Source organism: Oncorhynchus gorbuscha, linkage group LG22 (genome assembly GCF_021184085.1).
Source record: "Oncorhynchus gorbuscha isolate QuinsamMale2020 ecotype Even-year linkage group LG22, OgorEven_v1.0, whole genome shotgun sequence".
NCBI classification, from domain to species: domain Eukaryota; kingdom Metazoa; phylum Chordata; class Actinopteri; order Salmoniformes; family Salmonidae; genus Oncorhynchus; species Oncorhynchus gorbuscha.
In genome coordinates, this window is record NC_060194.1 from 48,907,801 (window position 1) to 48,926,201 (window position 18,401).

At 47.0% G+C, this 18,401-nt stretch overlaps 1 protein-coding gene across 1 annotated transcript in view; it reads right to left on the bottom strand.

Moving 5' to 3' along the window:
• Positions 1–18,401, bottom strand: part of LOC124009837 (microtubule cross-linking factor 1-like) — a 271,598-nt gene that overhangs the window by 72,852 nt on the left and 180,345 nt on the right. Inside the window, 4 exon segments of the mRNA XM_046322025.1 lie at positions 505–861; positions 3,781–4,062; positions 8,380–8,547; positions 12,986–13,153. Coding sequence (XP_046177981.1) covers positions 505–861; positions 3,781–4,062; positions 8,380–8,547; positions 12,986–13,153 — 975 coding nt within the window.

The following is an 18,401-nucleotide window of genomic DNA, read 5'->3' on the forward strand; positions in this document are numbered from 1 at the left end:
CTCACCTGGTTCATATAGGGGGAACCTCTTGTCTGAGTCTGATGTCTCACCTGGTTCATATAGAGGAACCTCTTGTCAGAGTCTGATATGTCTCACCTGGTTCATATAGGGGAACCTCTTGTCTGAGTCTGATGTCTCACCTGGTTCATATAGAGGAACCTCTTGTCAGAGTCTGATATGTCTCACCTGGTTCATATAGAGGAACCTCTTGTCAGAGTCTGATGTCTCACCTGGTTCATATAGAGGAACCTCTTGTCAGAGTCTGATATGTCTCACCTGGTTCATATAGGGGAACCTCTTGTCTGAGTCTGATGTCTCACCTGGTTCATATAGAGCAACCTCTTGTCAGAGTCTGATATGTCTCACCTGGTTCATATAGAGGAACCTCTTGTCAGAGTCTGATATGTCTCACCTGGTTCATATAGAGGAACCTCTTGTCAGAGTCTGATATGTCTCACCTGGTTCATATAGGGGAACCTCTTGTCAGAGTCTGATATGTCTCACCTGGTTCATATAGAGCAACCTCTTGTCAGAGTCCAGTCTGCTGGGAGGTGGGACCTCCAGGCTACCAAGGGAGTCTAGCGTCAGAGCGTCCAGGAAAATGTTCTCTGTTGGGCCTCTGACCCTCACTACAGCCCCCTGCTCTTCATGGGCCTCTGAGTCCGAGTGGGAGCGGGTGGGGAGGGAAACAGGACCGGGGATGGCAGAGCGAGGGGAGCGGGGTGACCGAGGGGAGGGGGGGACCTTACATGGGCTCTCCTGTGGGGAAAACACACCCCTGTGTCCTCCTGCCATCACCACGTCTTTGACATCGGAGGGTGAGCCCTCACTGCTCTGTCGGACATTCAGCTCTCTCTGCAGCTGTGGGGTGAGGAGAGGAGAGGAGGAGAGAGAGGAGAGAGAGGAGAGAGAGGAGAGAGAGGGAGGAGAGAGAGGGACAGAGGAGAGAGAGAGAGAGGAGAGAGAGGGAGGAGAGAGGAGAGAGAGGAGAGAGAGGGAGGAGAGAGGAGAGAGAGGAGAGAGAGGGAGGAGAGAGGAGAGAGAGGAGAGAGAGGGAGGAGAGAGAGGGAGGAGAGGAGAGAGGAGATAGAGGGAGGAGAGAGGAGAGAGGAGAGAGAGGGAGGGAGGAGAGAGGAGAGAGAGGGAGGAGAGAGGAGAGGGAGGGAGGAGAGAGGAGAGGGAGGGAGGAGAGAGAGGGAGGAGAGGGAGGAGAGAGAGGGAGGAGAGAGAGGGAGGAGAGAGGAGAGAGAGGGAGGAGAGAGGAGAGAGAGGGAGGAGAGAGAGAGGAGAGAGGAGAGAGAGGGAGGAGAGAGGAGAGAGAGGGAGGAGAGAGAGAGGAGAGAGGAGAGAGAGGGAGGAGAGAGGAGAGAGAGGAGAGGGAGGGAGGAGAGAGGAGAGAGAGGGAGGAGAGAGGAGAGGGAGGGAGGAGAGAGGAGAGGGAGGGACAGAGGAGAGAGAGAGGAGGAGAGAGGAGAGAGAGGGACAGAGGAGAGAGAGGGAGGAGAGAGGAGAGGGAGGGACAGAGGAGAGAGAGAGGGAGGAGAGAGAGAGAGGAGAGAGAGAGGAGAGGGAGGGAGGAGAGAGAGAGGAGAGAGAGAGGAGAGGGAGGAGAGAGAGGGAGGAGAGAGGAGAGAGAGAGGAGAGAGAGAGGAGAGAGAGGAGAGAGAGGAGAGAGAGGAGAGAGAGGAGAGAGAGGGAGGAGAGAGGAGAGAGAGGGAGGAGAGAGGAGAGAGAGGGAGGAGAGAGGAGAGAGAGGGGAGAGGGAGGGAGGAGAGAGGGGGACAGAGGAGAGAGAGGGAGGAGAGAGGGACGGAGGAGAGAGAGGGACAGAGGAGAGAGAGGGAGGAGAGAGGAGAGAGAGGGACAGAGGAGAGAGAGGGGAGAGAGAGGGAGGAGAGAGAGACAGAGGAGAGAGAGGGGAGAGAGAGGGAGGAGAGAGAGAGGAGAGAGAGAGGAGAGGGAGGGAGGAGAGAGAGGAGAGAGAGGGAGGAGAGGGAGAGAGGGGAGAGAGTGAGGAGAGAGAGAGGAGAGAGAGGGGAGAGAGAGAGGAGAGGGAGAGGAGAGGGAGGAGAGAGAGGAGAGGGAGAGAGAGGAGAGAGAGAGGGAGAGAGAGGAGAGAGAGAGAGAGAGAGAGAGAGGGAGGAGAGAGGAGAGAGAGGGACAGAGGAGAGAGAGGGGAGAGAGAGGGAGGAGATAGAGAGAGGGAGGAGAGAGGAGAGAGAGAGAGAGAGGAGAGGGAGGAGAGAGAGGGAGGAGAGGAGAGAGAGGAGAGAGAGGAGAGGGAGGAGAGAGAGAGGAGAGGGAGGGAGGGAGGAGAGAGAAGAGATAGAGGACGAAAGAGAGGAGAGAGAGGGATGAGAGAGAGAGGAGAGAGAGGGAGGAGAGAGAGGGGGAAGGAGAGAGGGAGGGAGGAGAGGGGGAGGAGAGGGGGAGGAAGGAAAGAGAGAGGAGAGGGAGGGAGGAGAGAGAGGGAGAGAGGAGAAAGAGAGAGAGAGGAGAGGGAGGAGAGGTAGATAGAGGGAGCAGAGGGAGAGAGAGAAGGGGGAGAGAGAGAGAGGAGAGGTAGAGATAGAAGGAGGAAAGGGAGAGAGAGAAGGAGGAGAGGGAGAGAGAGAAGGAGGAGAGGGAGAGAGAGGGGGAGGGAGAAAGGAAAGGAATGAGAGGAGAGTAGAGAGAGGGAAAGAGGAGAGGGAGAGAGGAGAGGAGGAGGGACAGAGGAAAGGAATGAGAGGAGAGTAGAGAGAGGGAAATAGGAGAGAGGAGAGGAAAGGAATGAGAGTAGAGGGAAAGAGGACAGGAGGAGGGAGAGGAAAGGAATGAGAGGAGAGGGAGAGAGGTCAGGAGGTGGGAGAGGAAAGGAATGAGAGGAGAGGGAGAGAGGTCAGGAGGAGGGAGAGGAAAGGAATGAGAGGAGAGGGAGAGAGGTCAGGAGGAGGGAGAGAGGAACGGAATGAGAGGAGAGGGGACAGGAGGAGGGAGAGAGGAAAGGAATGAGAGGAGAGGGAGAGAGGAGAGGAATGAGTAGTTTCAGACAGGGTGATGTGACTACAGAATATGAAGAGAGATGGTCTCAGTAGTGTGACACCCCCCCCTCACCCTCTCCATCTTGTGGTGCATGTTACTCATGTTGCTGTTCCCCCCCCTCACCCTCTCCATCTTGTGGTGCATGTTACTCATGTTGCTGTCCCCCCTCACCATCTTGCGGTGCATGTTACTCATGTTGCTGTCCCTCCCTCTCCTCCCTCCCCCTCCTCTCTCCCCCTCCTCACCCTCTCCATCTTGTGGTGCATGTTTCTCATGTTGCTGTCCCTCCCTCTCCTCCCTCCCCATCCTCTCCCTCCCCTCCTCTCTCCCCCTCCTCACCCTCTCCATCTCGTGGTGCATGTTTCTCATGTTGCTGTTCCCCCCCTCCTCACCCTCTCCATCTTGTGGTGCATGTTACTCATGTTGCTGTCCCCCCTCACCATCTCGTGGTGCATGTTTCTCATGTTGCTGTCCCTCCCTCTCCTCCCTCCCCCTCCTCTCTCCCCCTCCTCACCCTCTCCATCTCGTGGTGCATGTTTCTCATGTTGCTGTCCCTCCCTCTCCTCCCTCCCCCTCCTCTCTCCCCCTCCTCACCCTCTCCATCTCGTGGTGCATGTTTCTCATGTTGCTGTCCCTCCCTCTCCTCCCTCCCCCTCCTCTCTCCCCCGCCTCACCCTCTCCATCTCGTGGTGCATGTTACTCATGTTGCTGTCCCTCCCCCTCCTCTCCCTACCCCTCCTCTCTCCCCCTCCTCACCCTCTCCATCTCGTGGTGCATGTTTCTCATGTTGCTGTCCCACTCTTGTCTCTCCTGGTCGAAGCGTTCCAGTAGGCCTCTCCTCTCCCTCCCCCACCTCTTCTCTCCCTGCTGTAGCTTCCAGTGGAGGTTCAGGGAGGTGCTGTGGCTCTCTGCCAGGAGACAACGGTGCTCCTCTCGCTCCTGTTTAAAGACCCAGTCTGGGTCTCCTCCTCCTCCCTGCGTCTCCCCTCTGGCCTCTCCTCTCACCTCCCCTTTCTCTTCTCGTCTCTCTTCTTCCAGCTGGTTGAACACATAAACAGACAGGCAATAGATTAATACAGTTGAAGAACAATCCATAACAATGTGGTGAAGTATGAGGATGGGTCCTTCTACTGACCGTGTCAGCTGACCAGGAGAAACTCAGTCTATCAGGTGACCTTACTACAATCAGTCTGTCAGATCACCTGACTACAATCAGTCTGTCAGATGACCTGACTACAATCAGTCGAGCAGATGACCTGCCTACAATCAGTCTGTCGGTGCATGCTTTGAATATACGTCCTGGTAATCAGTCTGTCCCCACGGCCTCGTGAATGTTGACCTGTTTAAAGGTCTTGCTCACATCAGCTATGGAGAGCGTGATCACCCAGTCGTCCGGAACAGCTGGTGCTCTCATGCATGCTTCTGTGTTGCTTGCCTCCAAGCGAGCATAAAAGGAATTTAGCCCGTCTGATAGGCTGGCGTCACTGGGCAGCTCGCGGCTGGGTTTCCCTTTGTAGTCTGTAATAGTTTGCAAGCCCTGCCACATCCAACGAGCGTCTAAGCCAGTGTATAAGGATTCAATCTTAGTCCTGTATTGTCTCTTTGCCTGTTTGATGGTTCGTCTGAGGGCATAGTTGTATTTCTTATAGGCGTCCGGATTAGTGTCCCACTCCTTGAAAGCGGCAGCTCTAGCCTTTAGATCGGTGTGGATGCTGCCTGTAATCCATGGCTTCTGGTTGGGAAATGTACGTACAGTCACTGTGGGGATGACGCCATCGATGCACTTATTGATGAAGCTGGTGACTGAGGCGGTATACTCCTCAATGTCATAGGATAAGTCCCGGGACATATTCCAGCCTGTACTAACGAAACAGTCCTGTAGTTTAGCATCTGCATCATCTGACCACTTCCGTATTGAGTGATTCACTGCTACTTCCTGCTTAGTTTTTGCTTGTAAGCAGGAATCAGGAGGATATAATTATGGTCAGATTTGCCAAATGGAGGGTGAGCCGAAGAGGTCCACCAGCCAATTCTTTGGCTACAATACCTCTTTTGCCAATTGGCCTGGACCCTTTACTGCCGACAAGGAGCCCCGCCGATCCATCACGACTGGTCTGCCGACGTAATCGTCCAAGGTGGTTTCAACAGACTCTTCCATAGCAACGTCCCCGGAGGCCCTTCTGCTATCCCCGGCCCGCTAGCTGTCCGAATCACCGTGTCTCCAGCTCACCTAGCGTAGTAGTGACTACTGAATCGGCTCCCTGACTCATATATTGCTACTCATTGGACCCTATGATCACTTGGCTACACATGCCTCTCCCTAATGTCAATGTGCCTTGTCTATTGCGGTTTTGGTTAGTGATTATTGTCTTATTTCACTGTAGAGCCCCCATCCCTGCCCAATATGCCTTAGATAGCCCTTTTGTTCTACCCCTCACACATGCGGTGACCTCACCTGGCTAAACAGGTGCCTCTAGAGACAAAACCTCTAGAGCCTAGGTGTCTCTCCACTGTACTCACATCCTACCATACCCTTGTCTGTACATTATGCCTTGAATCTATTCTTCCCAGCCCAGAAATCTGCTCCTTTTACTCTCAGTACTGAACGCAGTAGATGACCAGTTCTTATAGCCTTTAGCCGTACCCTTATCCTACTCCTCTTCTGGTGATGTAGAGGTGAGGTTAACCCAGGCCCTACAGCCCCCAGCACCACTCCTATTCCCCAGGCCCTCTCATTTGTTGACTTCTGTAACCGGAAAAGCCAGGTTTCATGCATGTTAACATTAGAAGCCTCCTCCCTGAGTTTGTTTTATTCACTGCTTTAGCACACTCGGCCAACCCGGATGTCCTAGCCATGTCTGAATCCTGGCTTAGGAAGGCCACCAAAAATCCTGAAATTTCCATCCCCAACTACAACATTTTAATACAAAATAGAACTGCCAAAGGGGGCGAAGTTGCAATCTACTGCAGAGTTCTGACATACTAAACAATTCGAGTCTCTCACTGTTGCCGCCTGTTATAGACCACCTTCTGCCCCCAGCTGTGCCCTGGACACCATATGTGAATTGATTGTCCCCCATCTATCTTCAGAGTTCATACTGTTAGGTGACCTAAACTGGCCTTCATACAATCTAAACTAGATGCCCTCAATCTCACACAAATTATCAAGGAACCTACCAGGTACAACCCTAAATCCATTACCATGGGCAACCTCTTAGATATCATCCTGACCAACTTGCCCTCTAAATACAGCTCTGCTGTCTTCAATCAGGATCTCAGCGATTACTGCCTCATTGCCTGCATCCGTAATGGGCCCGCGGTCAAACGACCTCCACTCATCACTGTAAAACGCTCCCTGAAACACTTCAGCGAGCAGGCCTTTCTAATCAACCTGGCCCGGGTATCCTGGCAGGATATTGACCTCATCCCGTCAGTAGAGGATGCCTGGTTGCTCTATAAAAGTGCATTCCTCACCATCTTAAATAAGCATGCCCCATTTAAAAAATGTGGAACTAAGAACAGATATAGCACTTGGTTCACCCCAGACTTGAATGCCCTTGACCAGCACAAAAACATCCTGTGGCGTTCTGCATTAGCATCGAATAGCCCCCGCGATATGCAACTTTTCAGGGAAGTCAGGAACCAATATACTCAGTCAGTTAGGAAAGCTAAGCTTTTTAAACAGACATTTACATCCTGTAGCACTAATAGCAAAAAGTTCTGGGACACTGTAAAGTCCATGGAGAATAAGAGCACCTCCTCCCAGCTGCCCACTGCACCGAGGCTAGGAAACACTGTTACCACCAATAAATACACGATAATAGATTATTTCAAATCAGCATATTTCTACGGTTGGCCATGCGTTCCTCCTGGCTACCCCAGTCAACAGCTCTGCAACCCTGCAGCAACTTGTCAAAGCCTCCCCCACGCCCCTAGACCCAAATCCAGACAGCTGATGTTCTGAAAGAACTACAAAATCTGGATCGCTACAAATCAGCTGGGCTAGACAATCTGGATACTCTCTTTCTAAAATTATCTGCCGAAATTGTTGCAACCCCTATTACTAGCCTATTCAACCTCTCATTCGTTTCGTCTGAGATACCCGAAGATTGGAAAGCTACCGCGGTCATCCCCCTCTTCAAAGGGGGAGACACTCTAGACCCAAACTGTTACAGACCTATATCTATCCTGCCCTGCCTTTCTAAAGTATTCGAAAGCCAAACTGTACTGTAGACCTTGTAGACCTTTATCCATCCTGCCTTTCTAAAATCTTTGAAAGTTAACAAACAGATCACCAACAAATATGGTTTTTGGGTGCACCTCAGCCACGCTCAAGGTCCTAAACGATATCTTAACCGCCATCGATAAACAACAGTACAGTGCAACCGTCTCAATCACCGTTCTCTGCTGCCAATGACTGGAACTAATTGCAAAAATCACTAAAGCTGGAGACTTATATCTCCCTCTCTAAATTTAAGTATCAGCTGTCAGAGCAGCTTACCGATCACTGTACCTGTAAACAGCCAATCTGTAAATAGCACACCCAACTACCTCATCCCCATATTGTAATTTATCTTCTTGCTCTTTTGCACCCCAGTATCTCTACTTGCACATCATCATCTGCACATCTATCACTCCAGTGTTAATGCCAAATTGTAATTATTTCGCCTCTGTGGCCTATTTACGGAGATCTTCTGATAATGTCATCTGGGGTTCTACATACTGGGGTTCTACACACAAGCCATAATGTTCACGTTGATCTACTCTTCTACATTTTCACACACTGTACATATATTTTTTCTATACAGCTCGTTGAGTGCGGTCTTAGTGCCAGCATCAGTCTGTGGTAGTAAATAGATGGCTACGAATAACATAGATGAAAACACCCTTGGTAGATAGTGTGGTCTACAGCTTATCATGAGGTACTCTACCTCAGGCGAGCAATACCTTGAGACTTCTTTGATATTAGACATCCCACACCAGCTGACATTGACAAATAGACACACCCACCCCTCGTCTTACTGGACTAGAACCTAAAATGGTTATTTTGTCTGTGCCCATAGGAGGACCTTTTGAATAACCCTTTTTGGTTCCAGGTAGAACCCTTTTTGGTTCCAGGTAGAACCCTTTTTGGTTCCAGATAGAACCCTTTTTTGGTTCCAGGTAGAACCCTTTTTTGGTTCCAGGTAGAACTATATGAAATCGAAAAGAGTTCGACCTGGAACCAAAAAGGGTTATCCTATGGGGTCAGCCAAATAAACCTTATGGAACCCTTTTTCTAAGGGTGGGTGGGTGGGTCCGTCCGTCCGTCCGTCTGTGTGTGTGCGTGCGTGTGTGCGTGTGTGCATGTGTTACCTGAGCGACGTGACACTTCATCTCTGCCCATTTGACCTCCCAGGAAGCTTTGTCATTAGCGTAGATCTGCTGCAGCTGGCACCTCCTGTTCTCCTCCTCCCTCAACTCTAACCTGAACTCCTCTAACAGGGAGCGCACTGCCTGGAGCACCCTACGATTCTCACCCACCTGGAGAGGAGGAGCGGGGGAGGAGGAGGTGAGGAAGGGGGTCGAGGAGGAGGAGGAGAGGAGGAGCGGGGGAGGAAGAACCAAACGGGAACAATCATTTATTTAAGATATGACGGAGATCTTCTGATAATGTCACCTGTTTCTACACACAAGCCATAATGTTCACGTTGATCTACACACATCACAGCAGAAAAGATCATACTATATTCTGGCTTGATGGATAATATGCACGTTAGTACAAGGGTTCTGCTGAGGTCTGTTCTATAGCATGTTCTGTTGAGGTCTGTTCTATAACATGTTCTGTTGAGGTCTGTTCTATAACATGTTCTGTTGAGGTCTGTTCTATAACAGGTTCTGTTGAGGTCTGTTCTATAACAGGTTCTGTTGAGGTCTGTTCTATAACAGGTTCTGTTGAGGTCTGTTCTATAACATGTTCTGTTGAGGTCTGTTCTATAACATGTTCTGTTGAGGTCTGTTCTATAGCATGTTCTGTTGAGGTCTGTTCTATAGCATGTTCTGTTGAGGTCTGTTCTATAACATGTTCTGTTGAGGTCTGTTCTATAACATGTTCTGTTGAGGTCTGTTCTATAACATGTTCTGTTGAGGTCTGTTCTATAACATGTTCTGTTGAGGTCTGTTCTATAACATGTTCTGTTGAGGTCTGTTCTATAACATGTTCTGTTGAGGTCTGTTCTATAACATGTTCTGTTGAGGTCTGTTCTATAACATGTTCTGTTGAGGTCTGTTCTATAACATGTTCTGTTGAGGTCTGTTCTATAACATGTTATAGTCTCTGTTGAGGTCTGTTCTATAACAGGTTCTGTTGAGGTCTGTTCTATAACATGTTCTGTTGAGGTCTGTTCTATAGCATGTTCTGTTGAGGTCTGTTCTATAGCATGTTCTGTTGAGGTCTGTTCTATAACATGTTCTGTTGAGGTCTGTTCTATAACATGTTCTGTTGAGATCTGTTCTATAACATGTTATAGTCTCTGTTGAGGTCTGTTCTATAACATGTTCTGTTGAGGTCTGTTCTATAACATGTTCTGTTGAGGTCTGTTCTATAACATGTTCTGTTGAGGTCTGTTCTATAACATGTTCTGTTGAGGTCTGTTCTATAACATGTTCTGTTGAGGTCTGTTCTATAACATGTTCTGTTGAGGTCTGTTCTATAACATGTTCTGTTGAGGTCTGTTCTATAACATGTTCTGTTGAGGTCTGTTCTATAACATGTTCTGTTGAGGTCTGTTCTATAACATGTTCTGTTGAGGTCTGTTCTATAACATGTTCTGTTGAGGTCTGTTCTATAACATGTTCTAGTCTCTGTTGAGGTCTGTTCTATAGCATGTTCTGTTGAGGTCTGTTCTATAACATGTTCTAGTCTCTGTTGAGGTCTGTTCTATAACATGTTCTGTTGAGGTCTGTTCTATAGCATGTTCTAGTCTCTGTTGAGGTCTGTTCTATAACATGTTCTGTTGAGGTCTGTTCTATAACATGTTCTAGTCTCTGTTGTGGTCTGTTCTATAACATGTTCTGTTGAGGTCTGTTCTATAACATGTTCTGTTGAGGTCTGTTCTATAACATGTTCTGTTGAGGTCTGTTCTATAGCATGTTCTGTTGAGGTCTGTTCTATAGCATGTTCTGTTGAGGTCTGTTCTATAACATGTTCTGTTGAGGTCTGTTCTATAACATGTTCTGTTGAGGTCTGTTCTATAACATGTTCTGTTGAGGTCTGTTTTATAACATGTTCTGTTGAGGTCTGTTCTATAACATGTTCTGTTGAGGTCTGTTCTATAACATGTTCTGTTGAGGTCTGTTCTATAACATGTTCTGTTGAGGTCTGTTCTATAACATGTTCTGTTGAGGTCTGTTCTATAACATGTTCTGTTGAGGTCTGTTCTATAACATGTTATAGTCTCTGTTGAGGTCTGTTCTATAACAGGTTCTGTTGAGGTCTGTTCTATAACATGTTCTGTTGAGGTCTGTTCTATAGCATGTTCTGTTGAGGTCTGTTCTATAGCATGTTCTGTTGAGGTCTGTTCTATAACATGTTCTGTTGAGGTCTGTTCTATAACATGTTCTGTTGAGATCTGTTCTATAACATGTTATAGTCTCTGTTGAGGTCTGTTCTATAACATGTTCTGTTGAGGTCTGTTCTATAACATGTTCTGTTGAGGTCTGTTCTATAACATGTTCTGTTGAGGTCTGTTCTATAACATGTTATAGTCTCTGTTGAGGTCTGTTCTATAACATGTTCTGTTGAGGTCTGTTCTATAACATGTTATAGTCTCTGTTGAGGTCTGTTCTATAACATGTTCTGTTGAGGTCTGTTCTATAACATGTTCTGTTGAGGTCTGTTCTATAACATGTTCTGTTGAGGTCTGTTCTATAACATGTTCTAGTCTCTGTTGAGGTCTGTTCTATAGCATGTTCTGTTGAGGTCTGTTCTATAACATGTTCTAGTCTCTGTTGAGGTCTGTTCTATAACATGTTCTGTTGAGGTCTGTTCTATAGCATGTTCTAGTCTCTGTTGAGGTCTGTTCTATAACATGTTCTGTTGAGGTCTGTTCTATAACATGTTCTAGTCTCTGTTGTGGTCTGTTCTATAACATGTTCTGTTGAGGTCTGTTCTATAACATGTTCTGTTGAGGTCTGTTCTATAGCATGTTCTGTTGAGGTCTGTTCTATAACATGTTCTGTTGAGGTCTGTTCTATAGCATGTTCTGTTGAGGTCTGTTCTATAACATGTTCTGTTGAGGTCTGTTCTATAACATGTTCTGTTGAGGTCTGTTCTATAACATGTTATAGTCTCTGTTGAGGTCTGTTCTATAACATGTTCTGTTGAGGTCTGTTCTATAACATGTTCTAGTCTATGTTGAGGTCTGTTCTATAACATGTTCTGTTGAGGTCTGTTCTATAACATGTTCTGTTGAGGTCTGTTCTATAACATGTTATAGTCTCTGTTGAGGTCTGTTCTATAACATGTTCTGTTGAGGTCTGTTCTATAACATGTTCTGTTGAGGTCTGTTCTATAACATGTTCTGTTGAGGTCTGTTCTATAACATGTTCTGTTGAGGTCTGTTCTATAACATGTTCTGTTGAGGTCTGTTCTATAACATGTTCTGTTGAGGTCTGTTCTATAGCATGTTCTGTTGAGGTCTGTTCTATAACATGTTCTGTTGAGGTCTGTTCTATAACATGTTCTGTTGAGGTCTGTTCTATAACATGTTCTGTTGAGGTCTGTTCTATAACATGTTCTGTTGAGGTCTGTTCTATAACATGTTCTGTTGAGGTCTGTTCTATAACATGTTCTAGTCTCTGTTGAGGTCTGTTCTATAGCATGTTCTGTTGAGGTCTGTTCTATAACATGTTCTAGTCTCTGTTGAGGTCTGTTCTATAACATGTTCTGTTGAGGTCTGTTCTATAACATGTTCTGTTGAGGTCTGTTCTATAACATGTTCTAGTCTCTGTTGAGGTCTGTTCTATAGCATGTTCTGTTGAGGTCTGTTCTATAACATGTTCTAGTCTCTGTTGAGGTCTGTTCTATAACATGTTCTGTTGAGGTCTGTTCTATAACATGTTCTGTTGAGGTCTGTTCTATAGCATGTTCTGTTGAGGTCTGTTCTATAGCATGTTCTGTTGAGGTCTGTTCTATAACATGTTCTGTTGAGGTCTGTTCTATAGCATGTTCTGTTGAGGTCTGTTCTATAGCATGTTCTGTTGAGGTCTGTTCTATAACATGTTCTGTTGAGGTCTGTTCTATAACATGTTCTGTTGAGGTCTGTTCTATAACATGTTATAGTCTCTGTTGAGGTCTGTTCTATAACATGTTCTGTTGAGGTCTGTTCTATAACATGTTCTAGTCTCTGTTGAGGTCTGTTCTATAACATGTTCTGTTGAGGTCTGTTCTATAACATGTTCTGTTGAGGTCTGTTCTATAACATGTTATAGTCTCTGTTGAGGTCTGTTCTATAACATGTTCTGTTGAGGTCTGTTCTATAACATGTTCTGTTGAGGTCTGTTCTATAACATGTTCTGTTGAGGTCTGTTCTATAGCATGTTCTGTTGAGGTCTGTTCTATAACATGTTCTGCTGAGGTCTGTTCTATAACATGTTCTGTTGAGGTCTGTTCTATAACATGTTCTGTTGAGGTCTGTTCTATAACATGTTCTGTTGAGGTCTGTTCTATAACATGTTCTGTTGAGGTCTGTTCTATAACATGTTCTGTTGAGGTCTGTTCTATAACATGTTATAGTCTCTGTTGTGGTCTGTTCTATAACATGTTCTAGTCTCTGTTGAGGTCTGTTCTATAACATGTTCGAGGGATCATTGAACTCCACTGTACTTGAACAGACTTTGCACTCATCCAAAGTGCCTTTTAATCCAGAGTTTAATCCAGGGTTTGGAGTGTATCAACAGCTAGAAATCCATTGTACCCTACCTGTGTCTGGTGCTGCAGGCGTTCAGTGGAGGGGAGTTGGGATGTGGGGCCAGGCCCGGGGCTGTCTCCCTGGGGTAGCTGGGTACACGACCTGTCCCTGTCCTCTCTCTCCGTCTCTCCCTCTCCATGCTCCAAAATCAGCTCTGGAATACCCTCCAACTTCTCATACTGCGACAAACAAGACATGGAATAACAAGGTTATTATAGCCAACAATAACAAGGTTATTATAGCCGACAATAGCGAGGTTATTATAGCCACCAATAACAAGGTTATTATAGCCGACAATAACGAGGTTATTATAGCCGACAATAACAAGGTTATTATAGCAGACAATAACAAGGTTATTATAGCCGACAATAACGAGGTTATTATAGCCGACAATAACAAGGTTATTATAGCCACCAATAACGAGGTTATTATAGCCGACAATAACACGGTTATTATAGCCGACAATAACACGGTTATTATAGCCGACAATAACGAGGTTGTTATAGCCGACATTAACGAGGTTATTATAGCCGACAATAACGAGGTTATTATAGCCGACAATAACGAGGTTATTATAGCCGACAATAACAAGGTTATTATAGCCGACAATAACGAGGTTATTATAGCCGACAATAACGAGGTTATTATAGCCGACAATAACGAGGTTATTATAGCCGACAATAACGAGGTTATTATAGCCGACAATAACGAGGTTATTATAGCCGACAATAACAAGGTTATTATAGCCGACAATAACGAGGTTATTATAGCCGACAATAACGAGGTTATTATAGCCGACAATAACGAGGTTATTATAGCCGACAATAACGAGGTTATTATAGCCGACAATAACGAGGTTATTATAGCCGACAATAACGAGGTTATTATAGCAGACAATAGCGAGGTTATTATAGCCGACAATAACACAGTTATTATAGCCGACAATAACGAGGTTATTATAGCCGACAATAACGAGGTTATTATAGCAGACAATAGCGAGGTTATTATAGCCGACAATAACAAGGTTATTATAGCCGACAATAACAAGGTTATTATAGCCGACAATAACAAGGTTATTATAGCCACCAATAACGAGGTTATTATAGCCGACAATAACGAGGTTATTATAGCCGACAATAACGAGGTTATTATAGCAGACAATAGCGAGGTTATTATAGCCGACAATAACAAGGTTATTATAGCCGACAATAACAAGGTTATTATAGCCGACATCAAAGCAAGGAAAGGAGCAGTACACCAATAAACTAACTAACCAACCAACAAACTGAAAGTCAGTCAATCAATCACTCAGTTGACCAATCGAACAAGCCAATCCTATGTGATTTTGAGCTAGATGTCAACCCTCCTCCTGGAAAACTATTGGGACTGCAGGCTTTTTCTCCAGCCTTGCTGTTATTCACTGATTGGTCTAAACCAAATGTACTCCGCTCAAGCCTACTTCCCTAAGTAACTGACTTTTGGTTTGATTGGATGGTTTAGAGCCTGTGTGGAGTGCCTCCGGAGAAATTGTTTCCAACCACTGTCAGAAAATGTTTCATGGTTACGGCACCTCCTCCCAGTTGCCCACAGCACTGAGGCGGAAACACTGCGATCACCGATAAATCCACGATAATTTAGAATTCTGCATTTTTCTACAGCTGACCATGCTTTCCACCTGGCTACGCCTACCCTGGCCAACAGCCCTGCACCTGCCACAGCTACTCGCCCAAGCCTCCCCCATTTCTCCTTCACCCAAATCCAGACAGCTGATGTTCTGAAAGATCTGCAAAATCTGGACCCCTACAAATCAGCCGGGCTAGACAATCTGGACCCTTTCTTTCTAAAATGATTAGCCGAAATTGTTGCAACCCCTATTACTAGCCTGTTCAACCTCTCTTTTGTATCGTCTGAGATTCCCAAAGATTGGAAAGCTGCCGCGGTCATCCCCCTCTTCAAAGGGGTGACTCTCTAGACGCAAACTGCTCCAGACCTATATCTATCCTACCCTGCCTTTGTAAGGTCTTCAAAAGCCAAGTTAACAAACAGATTACCGACCATTTTGAATCACACCTTCTACGTTATGTACTCTGGTTTCCAAGCTGGTCATGGGTGCATCTCATCCATGCTCAAGGTCATAAACGATATCCTAACCTACATCGATAAGAGCCAATACTGTGCAGCTGTATTCATTGACCTGGCCAAGGCTTTCGACTCTGTCAATCAACACATTCTCATCGGCAGAATATACAGCCTTGGTTTCTCAAATGACTGCCTCGCCAGGTTCACCAACTACTTCTCAGACAGTTCAGTGTGTCAAATCGGAGGGCCTGTTGTCTGGACCTCTGTCAGTCTCTATGGGGGTGCCACAGGGTTCAATTCTAGGGCCGACTCTTTTCTCTGTATACATCAATGATGTCGCTCTAGCTGCTGGTGATTCTCTGATCCACCTCTACACAGACGACACCATTCTGTATACTTCCGGCCCTTCTTTTGACACTGTGTTAACAACCCTCCAGACAAGCTTCAATGCCATACAACTCTCCTTCCTCAAACTGCTCTTAAATACAAGTAAAACTAAATGCATGCTCTTCAACCGATCGCTGCCCGCACCCGCCCTCCAGCATCACTACTCTGGACAGTTCTGACTTAGAATATGTGGACATCTACAAATACCTAGGTGTCTGGTTAGACTGTAAACTCTCCTTCCAGACTCACATTAAACATCTCCCAATCCAAAATTAAATCTAGAATCGGATTCCTATTTCGCATCAAAGCATCCTTCACTCATGCTGCCAAACATACCCTCGTAAAACTGACTATCCTACTGATCCTTGACTTCGGCGATGTCATTTACAAAATAGCCTCCAACACTCTACTCAGCAAATTGGATGCAGTCTATGACAGTGCCATCCTTTTTGTCACCAAAGCCCCATATACCACCCACCACTGCGACCTGTATGCTCTCGTTGGCTGGCCTTCGCTACAGATTCGTCACCAAATCCACTAGCTCCAGGCCATCTATAAGTCTTTGCTAGGTAAAGCCCCGCATTATCTCAGCTCACTTGTCACCATAGCAGCACACACTCGTAGCACGCGCTCCAGCAGGTATATTTAACTGGTCACCCCCAAAGCCAATTTCTCCTTCGGCCACCTTTCCTTCCAGTTCTCTGCTGCCCATGACTGGAACGAACTGCAAAAATCACTGAAGCTGGAGACTCATATCTCCCTCACTAACTTTAAGCACCAGCTGTCAGAGCATTACATTTACATTTAAGTCATTTAGCAGACGCTCTTATCCAGAGCGACTTAGATTACTGCACCTGTACATAGCCCACCTGTAAATAGCCCATCTATCTACAGTACCTCATCCCCATACTGTTATTAAATTATTTTTTTGCTCCTTTGCACCCCAGTATCTCTACTTTCACATTCATCTTCTGCACATCTACCACTCTAGTCTCTATTCACTACAGTGTTTAATTGCTATATTGTAATTATTTCGCTATTATGGCCTATTTATTGCCTTACCTCCCTCATCTTACCTCATTTGCACACATTGTATATAGACTTTTTTCTACTGTATTATTGACTGTATTTTTGTTTATTCCATGTGTAACTCTGTGTTGTTATGTGTCAAACTGCTTTGCTTTATCTTTGCCAGGTCACAGTTGTAAATGAGAACTTGTTTTCAACTGGCCTACCTGGTTAAATAAAGGTGAAAAAAAATAATAATTTAAAAATAGGATTGGGGATACAAATACCTCTAGCCAGTCATCTCACCTCTAGCCAGTCATCTCACCTCTGAGTGTGCGGTCTCCTCCTCTGCCTCTGTCCTCTTCCCCAGCCTCCAGACTAAACTACCTGGGGTTCAGCCTCTACCTCTAGCCAGTCATCTCACCTCTGAGTGTGCAGTCTCCTCCCCTGCCTCTGTCCTCTTCCCCAGCCTCCAGACTAAACTACCTGGGGTTCAGCCTCTACCTCTAGCCAGTCATCTCACCTCTAGCCAGTCATCTCACCCACCTCTAGCCAGTCATCTCACCCACCTCTAGCCAGTCATCTCACCCACCTCTAGCCAGTCATCTCACCTCTAGCCAGTCATCTCACCTCTAGCCAGTCATCTCACCTCTAGCCAGTCATCTCACCTCTAGCCAGTCATCTCACCTCTAGCCAGTCATCTCACCTCTAGCCAGTCATCTCACCTCTAGTCAGTCATCTCACCTCTAGCCAGTCATCTCACCTCTAGCCAGTCATCTCACCTCTAGCCAGTCATCTCACCTCTAGTCAGTCATCTCACCTCTAGCCAGTCATCTCACTCACCTCTAGCCAGTCATCTCACCTCTAGCCAGTCATCTCACCTCTAGCCAGTCATCTCACCTCTAGCCAGTCATCTCACCTCTAGCCAGTCATCTCACCTCTGAGTGTGCGGTCTCCTCTTCTGCCTCTGTCCTCTTCCCCAGCCTCCAGACTAAACTACCCGGGGTTCAGCCTCTACCTCTAGCCAGTCATCTCACCTCTGAGTGTGCGGTCTCCTCTTCTGCCTCTGTCCTCTTCCCCAGCCTCCAGACTAAACTACCTGGGGTTCAGCCTCTACCTCTAGCCAGTCATCTCACCTCTGAGTGTGCGGTCTCCTCCCCTGCCTCTGTCCTCTTCCCCAGCCTCCAGACTAAACTACCTGGGGTTCAGCCTCTACCTCTAGCCAGTCATCTCACCTCTGAGTGTGCTGTCTCCTCCCCTGCCTCTGTCCTCTTCCCCAGCCTCCAGACTAAACTACCTGGGGTTCAGCCTCTACCTCTAGCCAGTCATCTCACCTCTGAGTGTGCTGTCTCCTCCCCTGCCTCTGTCCTCTTCCCCAGCCTCCAGACTAAACTACCTGGGGTTCAGCCTCTACCTCTAGCCAGTCATCTCACCTCTGAGTGTGCGGTCTCCTCCCCTGCCTCTGTCCTCTTCCCCAGCCTCCAGACTAAACTATCTGGGGTTCAGCCTCTACCTCTAGCCAGTCATCTCACCTCTAGCCAGTCATCTCACCTCTAGCCAGTCATCTCACCCACCTCTAGCCAGTCATCTCACCTCTAGCCAGTCATCTCACCTCTAGCCAGTCATCTCACCTCTAGCCAGTCATCTCACCTCTAGCCAGTCATCTCACCTCTGCGTGTGCTGTCTCCTCCCCTGCCTCTGTCCTCTTCCCCAGCCTCCAGACTAAACTATCTGGGGTTCAGCCTCTACCTCTAGCCAGTCATCTCACCTCTAGCCAGTCATCTCACCTCTAGCCAGTCATCTCACCTCTGCGTGTGCTGTCTCCTCCCCTGCCTCCAGACTAAACTACCTGGGGTTCAGCCTCTACCTCTAGCCAGTCATCTCACCTCTGAGTGTGCGGTCTCCTCCCCTGCCTCTGTCCTCTTCCCCAGCCTCCAGACTAAACTACCTGGG